This window comes from Trichosurus vulpecula, chromosome 1 (assembly GCF_011100635.1).
Source record: "Trichosurus vulpecula isolate mTriVul1 chromosome 1, mTriVul1.pri, whole genome shotgun sequence".
NCBI classification, from domain to species: Eukaryota; Metazoa; Chordata; class Mammalia; order Diprotodontia; family Phalangeridae; genus Trichosurus; species Trichosurus vulpecula.
In genome coordinates, this window is record NC_050573.1 from 195,645,615 (window position 1) to 195,665,681 (window position 20,067).

The 20,067-nt window shown below is 39.2% G+C and overlaps 1 protein-coding gene across 1 annotated transcript in view; it reads left to right on the forward strand.

Annotated features, from left to right (window-relative positions):
• The window catches only part of PARD6G (par-6 family cell polarity regulator gamma), a 158,152-nt gene extending 139,036 nt beyond the window's left edge, over positions 1–19,116 (forward strand). Inside the window, exon 3 of the mRNA XM_036766905.1 lies at positions 17,227–19,116. Coding sequence (XP_036622800.1) covers positions 17,227–18,083 — 857 coding nt within the window. The 3' untranslated portion in view covers positions 18,084–19,116. The remainder of the gene's footprint in view (positions 1–17,226) is intronic.
• Positions 19,117–20,067: the final 951 nt, after the last annotated feature.

Below are 20,067 nucleotides of genomic sequence, written 5' to 3' on the forward strand. Positions count from 1 at the left end.
TTATTTGAACTCATCCAAGGCAGCTGAGTGATCTCTTACTACCTCCTTCCTTATCAAGAGTTTTAACCGTCCTATTAGTCATTTCTTACGCTGTCCTTTCCAGTCCAAAGATGATTATCTTTGGCCACGTAAGTAAATGACAAGACACACAGCCCAGGACCTGTCGGAGCTTGCGTTCTGCTGCTGTAGTCTTTGAAAGGCCAAGATCACCTCCACATCCCAGCAAGGGGGTTGGAGCAGACCTTCTCCAAGTCCAATCTCAAAGTAAATTGAAATACCTGTAAGCATCCAGTCACGCTAGCAAACCAATCTGTGACCCCAATGGGAAGACAGTAAAAAATAAAGAAAAAGAGAAAAGCGTCCCGCACCCTAACTAAGCATGTTTAGTCATAACCCCATTCATCATCCCATCCCCTGTGCTTCTGACAAACTTCCAAATTCATGGCTTGGCCACTGAGAGCTGGTCACTAGCACCTAGGAATATTGACTGGTGATCTCACCAGCTCCCTTGGGATATTATTATCATCTCTATGCTGATGATCACCAGAGCTACTTACCCAGGCCTCTCTTCTCTAGTGATCTCCAACTGGATATCCTGTAGACATCTTAAGCTCACTGTCCAAAACCAAAATCATTCTCTTTCCTCCTCAAACCCTCCCCTTTTCCTAACTTCCCATTGCTGTTGAGGGTACCACATCCTCACAGATGCTCAGGCTTACAATCTGAAGTGTCCTCCTCCACACGCCACTCTGTCCTCATATCTAATCAATTGACTTATTGATTTTTATCTTCATAACTTCTCTCATATTTGTTCCCTTCTCTCCTCTGACATGTCCACAACCTTCCTGCAGGCTCTTCTCACCTCATACCTGGACTGTTGTAATAGCCTGCTATATAGTAATAGTAATTAGTAATAGTCTGGCTGCCCGAAGTCTGTCCCCACTACAGTTTATCCTTCGCTCAGCTGTCAAATTATCCTTCCTAAAACTCAGATCTGACCATGTTACTTTCCTACTTAATAAACTCCAGTGGCTCCCTATTAACTTCAGGATCAAATATAAAATGCTCTGCTTTTATTCAAGTCCCAGCTAAAATCACCCCTTCTACAGCAAGCCTTTTCCAAACCCCCCTTAATTATAGTGCCTTCTCTCTATTGATTATTTCCAGTTTCTCCTTTACATAGCTGGTTGGTACATAAACTATTTTGTGTGGTGTCTCCATTAAATTATGAGTACCTTGAGAACAAGGGTTGTCTTTTGTCTTTCTTTGTATTCCCAGTGCCTTGTACATAGTTGGTGCCTAATGTTTATTGACTGACTGTCAGAATGATCCAACCTGTAGTGGGTTATGGAGTTTTAGCAAAATTTTTGAAGGTCCTCCGAGAGCCCAAAGGGTATGTCTCAATTCTGAGTGTTAGTTATGAATTTGTCATAGGCTGATCCCTGTGAGTAAGAGTATGAGAAAACACTTCATAATAACAGGTGCACTCACAAGCATTATGTGCCATTGAATCCCTCAGTTCTGTGAAGAAAAGAGCAAAATAAAATCTTGATGGGCCCAAATAATTTTAATGTTTGCTATTACAGTCACAGGAGGGAAAAATGTGGGAGTAAGTCTGTCTGCCACTTAAATGAGCCTATTAACATGTTTTCATCCTATTAATTCCAGATCTTTGGTTACCTACATCATTTTTCATCATCTGTGATAAATATGGCAACATTCTTCCCAGAGAATGTAACTGTTAGCCAAGGTCACATTAAATGATTTAAACCACAGTCCTGACTATACAATAATGGGCCTTAAATTAAGCATGAAAACTAAATATTGACAAGTCATCCATTGGTTGTGGGTGAGAATCGGTTCCTGCTGGTTATGGGACCATGTCTATCCAGGCCCATGTGGTACAAGCCAAACCACCAGTCTCCCTCTGTTTGTTTTCATTATTTGAGCTTGGCAGAGTTGAATCTGAGTTCAGTTAACTTGCTTACTTGGTTCTATCGTTTATGAAGCTTTTCTTTTAGAAATCAGTCCCATCACAGAAAGCTCTCATTGTGAAAAGAATAAGGCTGACTTTGCACAATGTGACCAGTCTCGTCTCCAACACCATCCCACGACGTGTCGAGCTAACAATGCCGTGTTCATAGACTGCATGCTGGTAATGAGTATGTGCTGGGAGCTCTTGGCTAACATTATTATATGGTTAAGTCACTCCTCTTTTCCTGGGAGCTGTGTAGTACAAGGAATATGGTTTCATTAAAATAGTCAAAGAACCAACCTCAGATAAAAAAAAAAGTTTTCTCAGGCACTTGGAAAAACAGGGAACAAAGAGTTGCGAATGATGATGTTTACTGGAAGAGGGGGCATGAGGGAAGCATTAGGTTTAGGGAATATTAGTGATGTTATTTGTCCATAGTTTCCATAACTTCCCATCTTAGTTGGGAAAAGAATCATGAGGTGTTGGCTATTTCGTATTTTGAATCAAGTGTCCAGCTGTGATAACCCTATTCCGGAAATCACTGAGTCCAAGCCTCCAGGCCTGCCAGTCCTCTACAGATTGTTTAAATGCAACTTGTCCCGACAAGTAGGTGATTTATATGATTCATAGGATAGTTCTACTTTTTTATTTTTCCTGATTTTTAAACAAAAACTCATAGACACAGTGCATGTGACATTCAGGAGGCCTGTAGCCAGCCAGGGGTTGTCAAGATGTTTCCTTTTTGAGTAAGTGAAAATTTCAGAACCCCTGGCCAAAGACTAACCTCATTTTGGGTTTCCTCACTAAAAGGAAATGTGGCCTTTAGGTTACCAAAGGAAAGCATGGAGTGTGGTGTGTATTCACAAACTGTCCTCACATCCACCACTCCTCCAGGGCTCACTTTTTGGTAAGATGGGCAAGTCTTTGAAATGGGTATAATACAGTGCTGTTAGGAAACGTTCCTAGTTAAAGACATATATGTGCTATTTATATAAAGAATTTCAAAGTAAGGTAACATCAGAGTATTTGTAACTGTAATTTGTAATAAATAATTTTCATATACCTGGATGGATCAGTGAGTAGTAGTTTTATCAGTCTGGGTACTTCCCCCACTGGGCAGGTGGCTACCCCTCCTTGTTTTCTATGTGATTCTCATCCATGCCCACCTATAAATCCTCCATAAAGGATCTATCCAGTATAATGGAGGCTAATTCTCTGGTTCTTTTGATATCTCCAGTGTACCAAAGACACACTCAAAATGTTCCTCTATTGTCTCTCATTTTTATTACATTATTTATTCACTTCTTTCATTGTCGTATGTGTCCTGGATAATATCTAGCCATCGTTGGTAATAAGCTGCAAACCCCACAGCACTTACAATTCTTCTGAGATCATCCAAATAGTATCACTAGGAGAACATTAGTGTTAAAGAGATGGGGGTTGGATTATTGAAAGCACTATGCATGCATAATATTCATTGCATTGAACTTAACTACGTCAATAGAAATAATACATAATTCATAAATTTCTGCTCCAGAGTCTTATAGTGGTAGGGTTCTTAGGGGCCGTACCCGTGGAGTGTTAGTTACTAATGACAGAATCTGTGCCAGTTGGCCAAGAACCAGACTAAGGTCAGAGAGACTCATCTCTAGATATCTGAACATAGGGGGATGTTTTGTGAGGGTTTTTGGTAATGGGGAATGGGCATTGGGGAGGAAGCAATAACACTGGCAGGCTGTCACCTAAGATAACTAAAGTGTAGAATGGCTGTGACCTGTGTAGGTGGAGGGAAAGCATCTATATCAATCAAATTATATAGGTCCTTGAAGGTTTAAAGTAAGTAACTTTGATGGAGTTGGAACATATTTTACTTTGGTTCCTGTATGCAAACCATGTGTTTGGTGCTTTTAAAAAGGAACGATTGGGCATTTAGTCACTACTTAGGAAATGCCTGAAAGATAAAGGGAGAAGGCAATCTATCCAAAAAAGCCACTACCTACTCTTTATTGAGGAAACAAAAGAACATTTGTTGTGGTGAGGGTCAAATGGGAGGAAGAAGCTTACTTCCAACTGGGTGGGGGAGGAGGGGACTGTTCCATCATCCACATCATGATATTGGGGTCTACCTGTTTCCGTGGAAATTTTTTTTTTTTGGCATGTGGAAGGTAAGAACAGTTTTTTTGTGTCTGTTTGTATCTACTTCCCTAGTGTCTCAAGCACAGTGTGTTGCACGCACATTATATATCAGGCATTTCATAAATGTCTGTTGCTTTGGTTTAGAAAGAGTGGCCAAGTTCCCTGTACTCAACTTCCCTCCTCCAGCTTCTCCCTTCCCCCCATTCTCTTCTACCTGCCCCCTAATTATGGCCCCAGATGTGACAAAATGAGGGAAGCCTTTAGAGAATTACACTTCCTCCCTCATTTAAGTTCTCTCCATTCGTAGGAGTCTGGTTCCTCAGGTTCTTGTGCCAAGGGAGATGTCAGTCAGAAAATGGGAAAGAGACCGGTTATACAGGTTTCACACCCCTTTTCACTCCAGTGGGAGGGCAAAAGCCCTTGCTTGCAGTTAGGAGAGGTGGAACAGTTTAAATCTTTTTTAAAACACATATACACTAACCCCCATCATGATCTTTGGGGATTATTTGACAACAAGATGTTTCATATACCAATCTTTCAGCTTAAAATTAAACATTTTACTTCTACTGATGCTCTCGTTCCCGCATCCCTTGTGAATGAATTTTGAAGTAGAGGGAAATGGAGAAAAATACACTTTATTTTAGTGAAAATGTTAAGCAGGGTGTGGCGAGTGGGTGGGTGGCCATGATTTGCTTCAGAAACATTTCTTCTCCCTTAATTGTTGGCTTTTGCTATGAAAATGTAGCACGAGATCAGAAATGTGACTTTAGTAAAAAAGCAACCCCCCTTCACCCACCCCCACCCACCCCCCCAAAAAAAAACTACCCTTGGCGGTCCACATTGTTATCCAAAGGCATTTAGGAAATAATAGTGTGTTCTCATGTAGTAAAACATGTTGGAATCTTTAGAAACTAAAGGGCCATCTCCATCCCTTTGTTTTTTACAATAACTAGAAGAACCTGGCTAATTGAATATCATCATATAAAAGGATATCATTAAAAAGAAACATAATAGATTAAAATGTATATGCGTAACTTTTTGATTTGTTTCAGCTATGCCCAACTCTTCATGACCCCATTTGGGTTTTCTTGGCAAAAGGAGTTTCTCCTATCAATCACTGTTGGTTCCATCACTATATTTATACGCATAATTTTTTTGTATACCATCCTAAGTCGGTTTGTCTAGAGAAAAAGGGTGGCCCTAGTGGATAGGGAGGAGGCCTAAGATTTAGGGCCTACCTCTGTGACAAGTGGCTGGGCAGTCATTCCAGTAAAATGCCAGAGGCACTTTCTAAGACTAGTAGGCTGCAGAAGAGTTGCTGATCTGTACTGGTAGAGGGATATTCTTCCCTTCAACTGCAAAATCATAATTGGGACCAAAAAAAGAGCAAGTTGCTTCATAAAGGGAAGCATTCTTTTTTTCCCCAACTTTTCCACAATGGAAAAGAAGAGTGGAAAAAGCTGGTTCACTTACTATACTTACATAACTCATTGAAAATAGAAGGAAAATAGGGCCAGAAACACCAGCTTCATGTGCTGATAAATAACAGGGCCAGCGCCATGTGCTGATAAATAAACCTGCATATCTTGGATATCTGCATCCATGCGTGAAGGCAGGATGAGATTAGATGCTATCTCATTTCCTTACTTCTTCATTGGGAAAGATACTTACTTCTCACTTTAGGACCATGTTTTTGAGCAGTATGACCCGGTGGAATGGTCAGCAAACTATGGCCTGTGCGCCAAATGCAGCCTGCCCCCCTGTTAAAAAAGCAACAAAACTTTATTTTAAAATGTAAAAACCATTCTTAGCTCACTATATGTACAGAAACAGGTGGTGTGCCAACCCCTGAAGTGAGGAAAGAGAACGTTTTTTAATTGATTATTGATTGGACTTGGTGACAAAAAAAAAGACCCGGGTTCGAATGACAGCCCAGGTACTTAACTAGCTCTGTGACTGCAGAGCAAGCCACTTAACCTTTCTATAAAATGGGGATAATTCCCCTACTTCAGGGTTATGAGGATCAAATGAGATCATGGACATAAAGTTCTTTGCAACCTTAAAATATTATATAAATGTGAGCTATTGTCATTATTTGGGATACCTAAATGCTTAGTGATTTTTCAACATAAAATCACTACACTTATTTGGAAATCCCTTGGGGTTCTTCTTTTTTGGAGGAGGGAAGATAGGACAACTGAGGTTAAGTGACTTGCCCAAGGTCACACAGCTAGTAAGTATATCAATTATCTGAGGTATCTGAGGCTGGATTTGAACCCAGGTCCTCCTGACTCCGAAGCTGGTGCTCTACTCACTGTGCCACCTAGCTGCCCCTATTAATTTTAATATTATACAGTATAAGGCCAAATAAATCAGTTATTTTTAAGTGTGTGTATTTTATAACTGTTTATTTTCCCTTCAAAACAAAAATTTTCCTTTCAAATGATGTCATTAGAGGAAGGGTGGCTATATTCAGACAAGTAAGATATTTAACATTAATCTTTCATTCCACATATATTAAGCTCTTACCACACATAAGCACCGTCCTGCGTGTCAGGAAACAAAGATCTAAGAGTGGTCCACAGGCTGTGAAGAAGCCCCTTTCCTCTTCTTCCTTGACAAAAACCTAAATGTTCTCTTCCCCTTGTTCCCTTCTCTCAGTAAAGCATTGAAGGCCAGGTCAGTGGCAGTCTCTGGGAAGGAGGACAGGATGTTACTTCCTTTTAGGGCGCTATCTGTGGCACTCCTTAATCTGCCCCAGGACTTGTTTGTGAGTGATGCCAGGCACCTCCCTCTCTACCTCGAAAGGAAGGTATTTTTGTATGGGACAGCAGCTGGTAAAACTTTAGAGAAGACGATTGTGACGGTTCATCTACGTTGTGAGACTGAAAACTGTTTGGGGTTACAGTTTTTTGCCACCTGGGATGTTCCATCTTTCTAACCATTTATGTTAGAATCCCCACCTCCTCCAGGAAGGCTTCACTGACTATTCTGACCTACTGGGGAAGGTTTCACTTGTGTAATAAATAATAGTATTTGTCTCTTATGTTGTTTACTATTTCCCTTCATTTCTTAAATTTCATTTATCTATATGTTTATTCATTTATCCATTCACTTGTCCATATATCTATCTGTGTGTCTGTCTATTTTGGGGTAGCTGTGGGGGTCTCTTTATCTCACCCTGCTGAAAGTGTAGCCATTCTTTCACAGGCCAGTCCTACTGATGATTAACATGGAAGCTTTGTCCTGATCTGTTTCTGACCTGGACCAGTTCACCCCTCCCTCCAAACCCTCCTCCTCAGGAGTTCACCATCTCGGTGCTACATTTCATGCAGATTCCCAAACAGCTTAGGGAACTGCATGTCAGAACGCCTGAGCTCAAGCAATCTATCAGCCTCAGCGGGATTACAGGCATTCACTACCTTGCTTCCTGCCTGTGTTTAATTTTGTGTACTATGTCTTATCTTTCTAAAAAAATTTCTAAAAAAAAACAGACTCACGGCATCAGATTAATAATGATCCTTTTTATGAAAAATAAAACGGTCAGTGTTCAGTAGTGGTTTTTTGTTTGTTTGATTGGTTTGGACTATGACTTCTGGATTTCTTTGTCAGATTTGGGGGAAAGGGTGACCTAGATTTGGACCTATATCATTCAAATTAAATGAAAACATAATGAAGATCATGAAGCACAAAGTTCTTTATACTTTAAAGTTCCCACCAGTATGCACATGAGGCCTTGTTGAATTGACAGATAAGTCTATTGGTTTTGCAGTCAGAGGACCTGAGTTTGATTTCTCCCTCTGTTACTTGCTGTGTGGCCTTAGGCAAGTCACTTCTCTGTAAAAGAAGAGGTTTGAAGGAGATGAAAATCTAAGTTTTCTTCCTCCTGTAAGACATGATCCCACTTGCAGAAAAATGGTTTGTTTATTTAACCAAAGGATTATAAGTATTTTTTTTTTGTATGATTCAAGTAAAATGATAAATTACCCTCCAGTTTTTGCTATGGTCACCCTAAGGAAAATTCCAACCACCAGTCCCACTCCCAAATAGCTTTTATATGTACTAGGTAGCTATGTTTTAAAAAAAAACAAACCAGGGAGATCTATCAGTCAGCAGATCACTGATAGACATTAATCAATATATGGTTTCTAATTTTGAAGGCCCTTGGTATTTTGCATCTCCAGCTGGTTACAAGAAGTCCCATAGTAGGTACATTGCTAGACTTGGAATAAGGAAGACCAAGGTTCAAATGTGTGAGCTGTACTAGACATTCATGTTCACATACATAAAATGGAGATAGTAAGTTCTATTATACCTTGTAAGCTCAAATAAGATAATGTATTTTAAAGCATTCTGCAGACTTTAAAGTACTATATTAATTTCTATTAACAATTATTTATAACTTTAGAATTGACAGTTGAGTTATATAAGTTTTCCTTCCAGTCACATTTTGACTTTTGATTGATAGCATCTGACAAATAATGATTTTTTTTATATTTTTACATTTAAAATTAGCTTTCTGGATTGAGCAACATTCGATAGTTTGGGGTGAGGGAGTGTTGGTGACTAGTAAAAAAAAAATCCCCATTCTCCCCCCTGCCCCAGGGATCATGACTCAAAATGGCAGAGTTATAGATTAATCGCTTAAGATTTAGAATTTTAAAATTCTGAGTAGAAAGTACTTAGTAAAATGAATATTCTTTGTTCTGCTCTCACAATAAATAACATTGTAGAATCTTCTCATAGCTTATGGATCGTGGGCACAGTTGGATGGGGTATGAAGGTTGGTGACTTTCAGATGTTTAAATACTAATACAGAGTATCACAACTAGAGCTAGAAAAAAAACCAACCTAGAGCTGGAAGGTACCTCAGAGACCATCTGACCTACCTCTTGTCTAGGCTAGTTGAGGAAACTGGAGCCCGGAGAAGTTAAAGGGACTGCCCAAAGTCACACAAGTGGTCAGCAAGAAAGATGGGAACTGATCCTTTGACTCCATCGTCTTTCCCCTGTACCCCACTTCCTGCTTACATCAATAAGGCCGTGTCAAAATGTTATTATACTTCATAATTTTAAATAGTTTGTTAATATTAAAGGAGAGAAATTTATCATGTAAGTAAAATTTTGCAACCTAAATTCTTTACCAAAAAATATGAGGAAGTATACAGACATGGGAAACGTGGTGTTTTCCTTACGCCGTGTTTGGATTGTTTGAATATTAAAAAGGTTTTCGCTATTTGCTTTATGATTAACAATTCAATTGGTCAGGCCCTTTGACATCTTCAGTGTTGGAGCACAACATCAAGCCTCCACGTCATCTGTGGATAAATTAGAACCTGTTTTGTACTCTTCGTTCTTCTAAAAGTAGAAATGTAATTCTTCCTGAAAGCCTAATTGTAGAATTTTGACCCAAGATCTAGAACAGCTCTCCCTTGTATCAGCAAAGTCTGAAAAAGTTTGAGAATCTGGATCAACTCAGCTTCTGCCATCACCTTTCCAAAGGAACCTGACAGGGACAGTATGGAATGCAGTCAATAGTCCAGTTTTTCAGAAAGATTACACACCTGAACCTTGAGGGTTTTGTTTTGGCATACATGCGTGTCCATTATGTGAGAACAGAAACAAATGAATGATTAATTCAGTATATTTTTGTTAGAGCTGACTTGGCCATATGGTGTCATTACACTGTGATCTCTCCCTATGTCATGCTTTCAGAAGGATAAACTCTAATGAAAAAGGACGGCATTTGTTTACACATCCAGATGGTGACAAAATGGTAGGTCTTTTAGTCTGGAAAGGACTTAAAAGAATAAATTGCATCTTATTTTTAGCAAGGCACACTAGGTGGTTAGAAATACATCATAAGAAAGAATCTACCCAAACTTTATGATGTGGCAGGGAAATGGCTTTTAAAGACCTAAGTAGAAATTAAAGTTAGAACATTTTTAAAATGTCTGTTAAAGGAGCAGTAGTTGTAAGTAAGTTTCCCTATTTTAATATGTAGCACTCCCCTCTGGACCATTCCTTCAATTTGTATTTGTAGATTAGGTCCCCAGAGGAATAAGTATTCCCATGGGTTTTAGGGTATCCTGTGGGTTCCAGGTCCTATAGCTCCCGAGTCCCTACTAGCGTCTGCTTCCTTTTTAACAGTCTATCAGTAGGCACAAATGGCTCTAAGTAAAAAGCATTTACAAAACCAGTAGCTACAAAACTGGTAGCCATAAACTTGGGGCACATTCCTCCAATTATACAGCATCCAAGGAAAGAAGAGGCACAAACATAATACAGTAATAGTGAGACACACATGTGGGGTCTTGTGGCCAAAGGCCACTCACAGCTCTGGAACCTCCAAGTCCTTTCTTTGTGTAGGCTTTTCTAAAACCTAATTCTCAATTGCCAAGACTAGTCCTCCCTTGAGTTCATAGCCAGCTCTCTTCTCTGTTGACAGATGTCACACTCCTGGGAATTGCTTCTGGCCTTAAATGACTGCCTCTCTGTATTTATGTCTGATTCGAGTATGTGATGTCAGCTGCCGGATGCAGTGCCTACTTCTGGTCAGCTACCATCTAGCAGCTAGATGCCATGAGTGATGAAGGGAAAATTCCCTTTGTCTTCCAAGAGTGATTCTTCCTTGGGGGTTTTCAGGTTTCTTCTTCCACCACTGGATCCCAGGCTTGGACTGTCTCAGACTGCTAAGAACTGTTGGTAGGCTTAGCTAATTCTAGTCCTGCAAAGACGTGGCTAATTTTTGCTTGTTTAATGAAGACTCATCAGAGAAAGTTATTCACACTTCCTAAAGGGATCACAAGGAACACGTTGTTAAATTAAATCTCATCTTTTTTTTTTCTTTGTTTAAACGACTGGATCTCCCCGTTTCACTCGAGATGGGGAATGCGGGGGCTATTCACAGGCTTGATCCCACCGTTAATTGGTCTGGATGCTTTGATCTGCTGTGTTTCCAACCTTAGCTGGTTCACCCTTCCTTAGGTGACCTGATGCTCCCCTGCTCTGGGGATTCACCATATGGATGCTGACTTAGTGAGGAAATATAATTGTATAGCCTACTGCAGCTCAGAACTCCTGGACTCAAGAGATTTGCCAGCCTCAGCTTCTCTGGTAGCTGGGATTACAGGTGTGTACTATCACACCTGGCAAAACTGAGCAATATCCCTTGACTACATAATGTGAGCTGGGGTAAGGGAAATAAAATCCCTTCCTCTACGAATCAATGAACAAATAATTACTGAATGCCTCCGTTGGTTCCAGCACTGTCCTACAGTCACAGGAGTATAAAAGAAATGTAACCCAAAAGGGATTCTCAGTTATCTTAAAATGTTCAAGATCATCTTCTGAGAAACTTGAGGATCTTCAGTGACTTCATGCGGCTATGTGGCACAGTAGATAGAGTTCTGGGCCCGGAATCAATGGCTCAACCAACAAACACTTGTTTAGCATTTAATATCTGCCAGGCACAGAATAGCCATTCTGCCTACTGCCATCTCTAATATTATGGGGTGGGGTTTTTTTCTGTCTATTTTGGGGCATTGTGAACAATAAGACTAGGAAGGTACAAGAATTCAGACTTGATGGACTTGGCAGTGGGGGCATTGGTAGAATCATACCCTAGGAGGAGATACAATGAATTTGATATTGAGGCCAAAGAATTCATCACCCAGGGGCAGGTAGGTGGCACAGTGAGTAGACCACCAGCCCTGGAGTCAGGAAGACCTGAGTTCAAATCTGGCCTCAGACACTTGACACACATACTAGCTGTGTGACCTTGTTTGTATCACTTAACCCCAATTGCCCTGCCTTCCCGCCTCCAAAAAAAAAAAAGAATTCATCACCCTATGGACAATGTAATGGTGATACAGTTTTCCATGCCACGCTAGGCCGGTCTTTCTAGAGCAGTTTCTTAACATTTTTCCACTAGCGACCCCTTCAGCGCTTATATAGGGTCGAGACCCACAATTTAAGAAGCGCTGTAGAGCACATGCTATCTACGATGAGGATTGTATTCTAATTCTCTCTAGCCTGATAAACTCTGCCAGCTGTTACTTACTACCAGCACAATTTCCAATATACCACCATGGTTAATGCCATAGTACAATGAGGCATCCATGTAGGACTTCTGTGTTGGTAGTAATTTAGGTAGCTTTGTCTATAAGTTGTAAGCTTCCTAGGCTAAGGAGCAGTTGGAAGGTAGTTGACTAGAGTGAGAAGAAAGAGATAAATTGAAGTAGTATATTTTAAAGGAATGATTTTTATTCTATTTGGTTATGTAAAAATATGCATGATATGAATATGATGAATGTAATATGTATAAATAGAACAAATGACTAAAATAAAAATATTTTAAAGGAATAGTTACAGATCTAATATCTTGATTGGGGTTCATTTTTCATTGTTTTAAAAACTCATACTCTTCAGCCTCATTCACTACTCTACTCACACGCCCTCTCAGTGATAATCAGTCGTGAGAGTCTTCTGTTTTCCAGTTAGTGAAGGACCGCTTGCTTATGTGAGAGATGATGTAAGATATCCCATTGTCCAGCTCGGGCCAGCTGGATAACTGCCTTCCAGCTCTTTTTCCCATGGTGTAATCCTCATCAGGTGTTTATCAGCCCAGTGTTTTAGAGGGAAGGTAATGAGAACCCTGTTCTCATTATGAGAGCTTCAGGATTCTCCTCATAGCCAACCCCAACTCTCACTTCCAGGAAGAGGTCATTCACTGAACTGTCACAAGTGCTGGAAAACTTGTCAGCTCTGGGGAATACTTGTGGTTCCTGTTAAATAACCTTGTCTTCTGTCTGTGATTGCCCTCCCAAGAATGGACTGCCAACATGTTGTGAATATAGTCTGCCTTGGATTCTTGCTTGTTTGTATACAACAAATATCCTAAAAGTGGTTTAAAATTCCAAATGGGGAAATCTGGGCTCAAAATCAAGTAAGTAATTGCATTAATCTGTGGAATCTCACTGTGATGGGTAAAATACTCTCAAGTGAAAACAAGAAAACTCAGCCAAACTTTTGCTTTTAATTTTTAGCACAGGCACTAAAAGCCTACCCTTTAATAACACTTATCACTGGAAGCAGAATTTTGAAAATGTAAATGTGCCTTTGCTCTTGTTTGTAGCCAATTTTTTCCCTGTAAGTTAGCCCAGTGGAAAATATTCAGTGGTTGAAAAATACCACAGCTTTGCCATCCATCCATTTATTCATGTACTCATTTATTAAGTACCTGTGCCAGCTACTGTGGGATACTGTAGGGATACAAAGACAGAAAAAATGAAACAGTGACTGCCCACAAGAGTTTACATTCTTTTGAGAGAAACAGTAGATATCTATAAATAAAGACAGAAAATTAGTTGTGTGATCTTGGGCAAATCAATTAACTATAGCCTAGAAAATTACAAGGAGGAAGAAGACGACAGGGTGAGCTAAGGCAACAGCTAGTAGCCTCAAATGGCTGGAAATAAAGTTAGAAGGGTAGGTTGAAGCAGATTTTGGATGGCCTTAAATTCCAGGCCAAGGAGTTTGTATTTAAGCCTGGAGCCGATGAAGATTTTTGATTAAGTGCATGGCACCATCATAGCTATGATGTATTATGGAGATAGCTAACATGATCACTGGGTGATAGGAATCAACAAGATTTTAACTGGCTGGAGCATTAAATTGAGTTGAATTTGTTCTGCAAGATAACCTTGTCCATATAAACCACATATATTAAAAGGCAAATTAAATGTAATGCATTTTAAAAATTGACTACATAATAGGTGATACCGTGCATCTTTGGAAAGTTATTACGGGAGATAAAAATGATTGTGAAACTTCAGGTCTTAGACATTTGATACTATTAATGACATCCTACTTAAGTGGATTAGTTTTTGAAATGATACTTGGAGAACTTTATTGTGGCAGCTTTCTTTGTAAGGACTTGGGCAGAAAACAATGGACATAAAGAGAGGAAGCATGATGTAGTGCAGCGAAATTCTTAACCTAGGGTCTATGAATGTTTTAAAAAATGTTTCAATAATCATATTTCAATATAATTGGTTTCCTTTGTATTTTATTTTATGCATTTAAATTTAGATTATTCTCAGAAAAGGTACATAGGATTCAATTCACCATACTTGCCCAAGGAGGGTCCATGACACAAAGTTAAGAACCCCTGGTGTATCAGAACAGTATTTGATATCAAAAGTGTCGAATTCTGTACCTTCTGTTTACTACCTGTGCAACCTTGAACAAATCACTTTACCTAGCTCTGGGCCTCAGTTTCTTCGATGAAAAATGAGGGGGTTGAGCTTGTTCAGTTGTTTCAGTCACGTCTGACTCTTCATGGCCCTATGTGGGATTTTTCTTGGCAAAGATAGTAGAGAGGTTTGCCATTTCCTTCTTCAGCTCATTTTACAGATGAGGAAACTGAGGCAAACAGGTTTCAGTGACTTGCCCAGGGTCACACAGCTAATAAATGCCTGAGGTCAGATTTGAACTCAGGTTGTCCTGACTCCAAGCCAGGTGCTCCATCTAGCTGCCTAAGGGGTTGAGCTAAATGATCACTAAGATTCTTTCCAGCTCAAAATCTATGATTCTATTATACCTATGATATAGGAAATAATGTCTGACCGTAGTGTTAGTTTTGGGAGCTACTCCCTCCTGTTTTGGGTCCCTTGGTGGTAGGAGGACCTTTCTGTTTACTTTAATATTCAGTAATGGTGATCTTCAGGGCTGAGGGACAATGCACATCCCTCTTAATGAGTCATTGGCTTCATTCCCAAGCTGCCTGAAGGGCTGCTCTCCTCTGTGGAAGTGATTCTGTCTTTGAAGTACTTTCCAGAGCTGTCAACTAATGTTCCATGGTTCCCAAAGGAAATAATAAGCCAAGAGCTCTCACACACTGAAAATGTAAGAGTTTAAACTGTTTCTATAGGAGCCTAGTCCCTTGCTTTTCTGAGGAATTCAGCTTGTTTATAGAATCTTATCTGGCTGAGTTTTGGTATTCTGTCTGGCAGCAAGTCCTACAAAAAGCAGCTGTTTAAGCAGTGGGTGTGGCTGGTGCTCCTAGTGCCATTTCAGAAGGTTTATAACTTCTTGTTTCTTGTAAATTAAAGAAATATTATGCTTTTTTGGCTAGAGCTAGGCCCTAGAGACGATCTTAATTCTCTTTAACAACTAGCCACTTAAAAGAAAATCTTACCATATTCCATTGATACTTCCGAATTCCTCGCAAGTGTTTTCTGCCACAATTCCCACCCCCACTATATATTTAAAGTAAAATGAATTGATTGTTTGAGTTTTATAGAAATAGTTGTAAGTGAAGTAGGTCAGCTTCCTCACAGAGGTCAAACAACAGGATTCTAGGGTTCTGTTAGGTATACACAGATTTAAGGGGCTTTCTTTCTCAAGATACTTCATTGAGGTTGAGATTTGGAGGATGGAGGTAAAGAAGAGGGTGCCACATATAAAGAGAAATGTCAGAAAAATTGCCAGCATTTGAGAATGGGGGAAGGAGGAAGAAGAAACTGTTGACTAGCCACGCTTCTCAGTTGGCAAACAGTTTCACCAACCCAAACAAAGCAGATGCCATTGAGAGACCAAGAGAGAACTCCCAACAGAAGCCAGTATGCAAAGTATTTAACTAAATGTGGGTCTTTCTGGCAGCCTGCTCAGCAGCAACCAAGTAGGGATTTTTCATAATGCCCAAAAGTCGATGACTTGAAGTTGGCAAGAGGTGAAGAAAAGACAGTGGAGTAGGAGCAAGTACTAAGTTAGTAATTAGAAAGCATTTCTGTGTAGCTAGAGTTGGGTCACTAAGAAGGGCATAGGACCACAGGGTTGAAAGCTAGAAAGTACCACAGAGAATATTTGGTGCAGGCCCCTCATTTTATTAAGAGGTCCCAGAGATGAGAGGACACTAGTAGTAAGTAGCAGAGCCAGGACTCAAACCAATTTGTGACTTCAAATCCACAGTCAGATTTCTATCCCTAAAAACTATTTTTATGCTCTCACAATTAATTTTCTAATAAAACAACACTGTTAAAAAACATGAAGTTAAAAAAAGGCAATGTGTCTTTTATGTCATCTGTCTTTTAAGAAAAAAATTTTTCCAATTACACATAAAATAATTTTTAGCATTCATTTTTATAAATTTTGAATTCCAAGTCTTCCCCCCTCACTGAAAAGGCAAGCAATTTTATATAGATTACACATGCAGTCATGAAAAACATTTCCATTAGTCATACTGTGAAAGAAAACACAGACCGATAAACAAGAAAAAGAAAGTTTTTAAAAAGTATGCTTCAATCTATATTCAGACACCATCAGTTGTTTCTCTGGAGGTGGAGAGCATTGTTCATCATGAGTCCTATGGAATTATCTTGGATCATTGTATTGCTAAGCTAAGTCATCCACAGTGGATGACCGTACAATGCTGCTGTTACTGTGTATAATGTTGTCCTGGTTCTGCTTACTTCACTGTGAAATAGTTCATTTAAGTCTTTCCAGGTTTTGTTTTGTTTTTTAAAGCATCCGGTGTGTCATTTCTTATTTCATATTATTATTCCGTCACAATCATATACCACAACTTGTTCAGCCATTTCTCAATTGATGGGCATCCCTTCGATTTCCAATTCTTTGCCACCACGAAATGAGCTGCTATAAATATTTTTGTACATATAGGCTCCTTTTTTTTTTTTAAATGCATCTCTTTGGGATACAGACCTAGTAGTGGTATTGCTGGGTAAAAGGGTATGCAAGGTTTTATAGCCCTTTGGGCATAGTTCCAAAGTGCTCTCCAGAATGGTTGGATCAGTTCACAACTCCACCAACAGTATTAATATGTCTCAATTTTCCCATACCCCCTTCAACATTTGCCATTTTCCTTTTCTGTCATATTAGCCAACCTGATGGGTGTGAGGTGGTATCAAGTCTTAAGGATCAGTACAACACTGCTCAGAGTCAAGAGACCTGGGTTCAAATACATGTACCACCTCCTCTACTGGATTGTAGATTTTACTCTGTAAATCTTCAAGCACTATAAAAATAGAAGTTGTTATTTTGTGATCTATGGGAATGGAGATCATTACTAATTTTAATTTCTTTTTGTTGTTTCAGAAGAGGTAGACTACTGTAACTTTGGGACCAGCACATTAACTAGGAAGAAGAAGGTCCTGGTTACCCTTCGTAATGATAACCTCCGCCGGCGTCCTCATCTCAATATCAGCATGCCCCATGACTTCCGACCAGTATCTTCCATCATTGATGTGGACATCCTTCCTGAAACCCACAGGAGGGTCCGGCTGTATCGGCATGGGTGTGAGAAACCACTTGGTTTTTATATTCGTGATGGTACGAGTGTGCGGGTGACACCCCATGGCCTTGAGAAAGTCCCGGGCATCTTCATTTCCCGCATGGTCCCTGGCGGCCTTGCTGAAAGCACAGGGCTGCTGGCTGTGAATGATGAAGTCTTAGAAGTGAATGGGATTGAAGTGGCCGGCAAAACCCTTGACCAGGTCACAGACATGATGATTGCTAACAGCCATAATCTTATTATCACCGTTAAGCCAGCCAACCAAAGGAACAATATTATCCGTAGCAGCCGGATGTCTGGTAGCTCAGGTCAGTCAACAGACAGTACAGCCAGTCACCATAGCTTGCCTTCCTCCCATGTGCTACAGAACTTCCACCCTGATGAAATGGAGAGTGATGAAGAAACCGACATTGTCATTGAAGGAGCTCTGGAGCCCCAGCATATTTCTAAAACACCAAGTTTGCCTTCTGGCAGCCTCTCACGGGTCAATGGCACCAATTTCAGCCACAGACTACAGCGGGATCTTACACTGAACAACTCCAGTAGAGAAAGCAATGGCAGCCTCCACAAACTACTAAGTTCCCTAAAATCAGATCCACGTCATAGTCTGGTCATTCCTAGGGGAGGTATTGAGGAGGATGGAACAGTGATCACCCTTTAGTGGTTCCATTGTGTGTGTGATCTGAAAATGAATCAGAACAGAAATGACTAGAACCACACACACCCAGGACTAAAGGACCTATATTTTTACAAACCTCACAGGTGGAAGGAAAACTGCGGGAGAGTATGATCTCATTGATTATATGCATAATGGTCACATTGCAAAAACACTGAGGGAGAAATAACACAGAAAGTAGCTATCCCCAATTAAAAATAAGTAGAAACTCAATTGTATATTTCTTTTCCTGTTTGTCTTCAATTTCCTTTTCCTGTTTGCACGGTTCTTTCAAAGGTATAGATTGGCAAATAGAAATGTTCTGTAATTATAATGACTTTGCAAATGCATATAAATTATATTTATATTAATGCTTACATGCAAAAACTGGCCCATTTGCAAATCAATTATATCACATCCAAATGCAATAAAAGCCTTATTCAAAGCTTTTAAAATATGAAACCAAGTTGTTGTATGTAAAAAAACCAAATGAGTTTGAAAACACATACAAGTTCTCAAATAAGGATATAATTTACCAACATTAATTGGCCACTGCACATGGGCAAATCTCCTCTCCTTATTTGCCGATGGGTTTTACAAATGTATTGGTTCGTGCATCTAGGCATTAACATTATACACAAGGCTTAGTTATAAGGAATGAGGCTGAATGTTACAAACATATCTGAGTCTTAAAAGGTACAGCTATATATTAAAAAAAAAAAAAGAAATATGCTGTCTATGCTGTTTGTATAAATCAGTCTAATTACATCACAGTATTGTCAAAGTAGGCACCGGGGGTGGGTGGTAGCTATCGTCCATTACTTTAAAAATTCTGGAGTCCCCTCTTTTGAATGAGGGAATTGATTTTTAGGAAAATCCAAAAGTCACTAGGCACATTAACAAGGAAGAAGTGGTTTAAAAAAAGGAAGAGGAAAGAACCTATATATAATTTTTTCCAACGTCTGAAGGCAATTCCAAAAAATGTCTATAGCAGTGTCAGTGCTTTGGGTAAGCGTGTGACCCCCCCAAGGTGACTATTTTGTAGGACAACAGTCATTTGAATATTTAAGTTCTGAAGTATATCTACATATACTTGTTATAAACACACAGAAACGCATATATACATATACATTTCTATAGGTGTATATGTATGTCTCTAGGAAACATATACATATGTATGTGTTCATATATATATGCTTGTATACATGTATGTATGAGTGTCTATAGCTATATATACTTAGACACACACACCTATAAATCAGAATTTATACAGTCAAATAACTGTTGTCTTATGAAGTAGTGTTCTTGGAGGAAGGCATGAACTTATCGCTATGATGCTTCCATTGCTCCATTTCTACAAATAGTTGTGGAATAGCCTTCAGAATGTATATAAATATATATTGTATGTGTGTGTAGGTATATAAACATGTTTGTGTACATGCACATGTATTCATGTATATGTATATAGTGTGTGTTATATGTATGTATGCCATATCTATATAGACACAAACACATGCTTATGCATATATAGGCAGTCCATATATTTATACATACATGTGTGTATAAATATGTTGTCTATATATGAGGCCATCTATATATATATACACAAATACATGCATATTTACATACATGCACATTTTTATATATGTACACAAACATGTTTATATGATGCATATGTTTCTTTTGTTTAAGTTTTTACAGGTCATATAGAACCTACTGCTTTTTAACAGAGACCAATGTTACCTTGCAAATCCTAATTCCATAGTTTTTATGGCCACTTCCCTTTATTCTTCCAGAAATGTGTTTACATATTAACTAATTTTAAAGATTTCCTAATGTTCTAGTTAAATTTTATATGAAATGTATTTTATTGGGGGGGGACATCCAACATTTATTCTGTGAGTTCATCCAAAATAAATTTTTGTATAAATATGTGTGTATAAAATATGTTTCAAACACTGCAGCAGACACGGAAAGCTAAGGCTGCTGA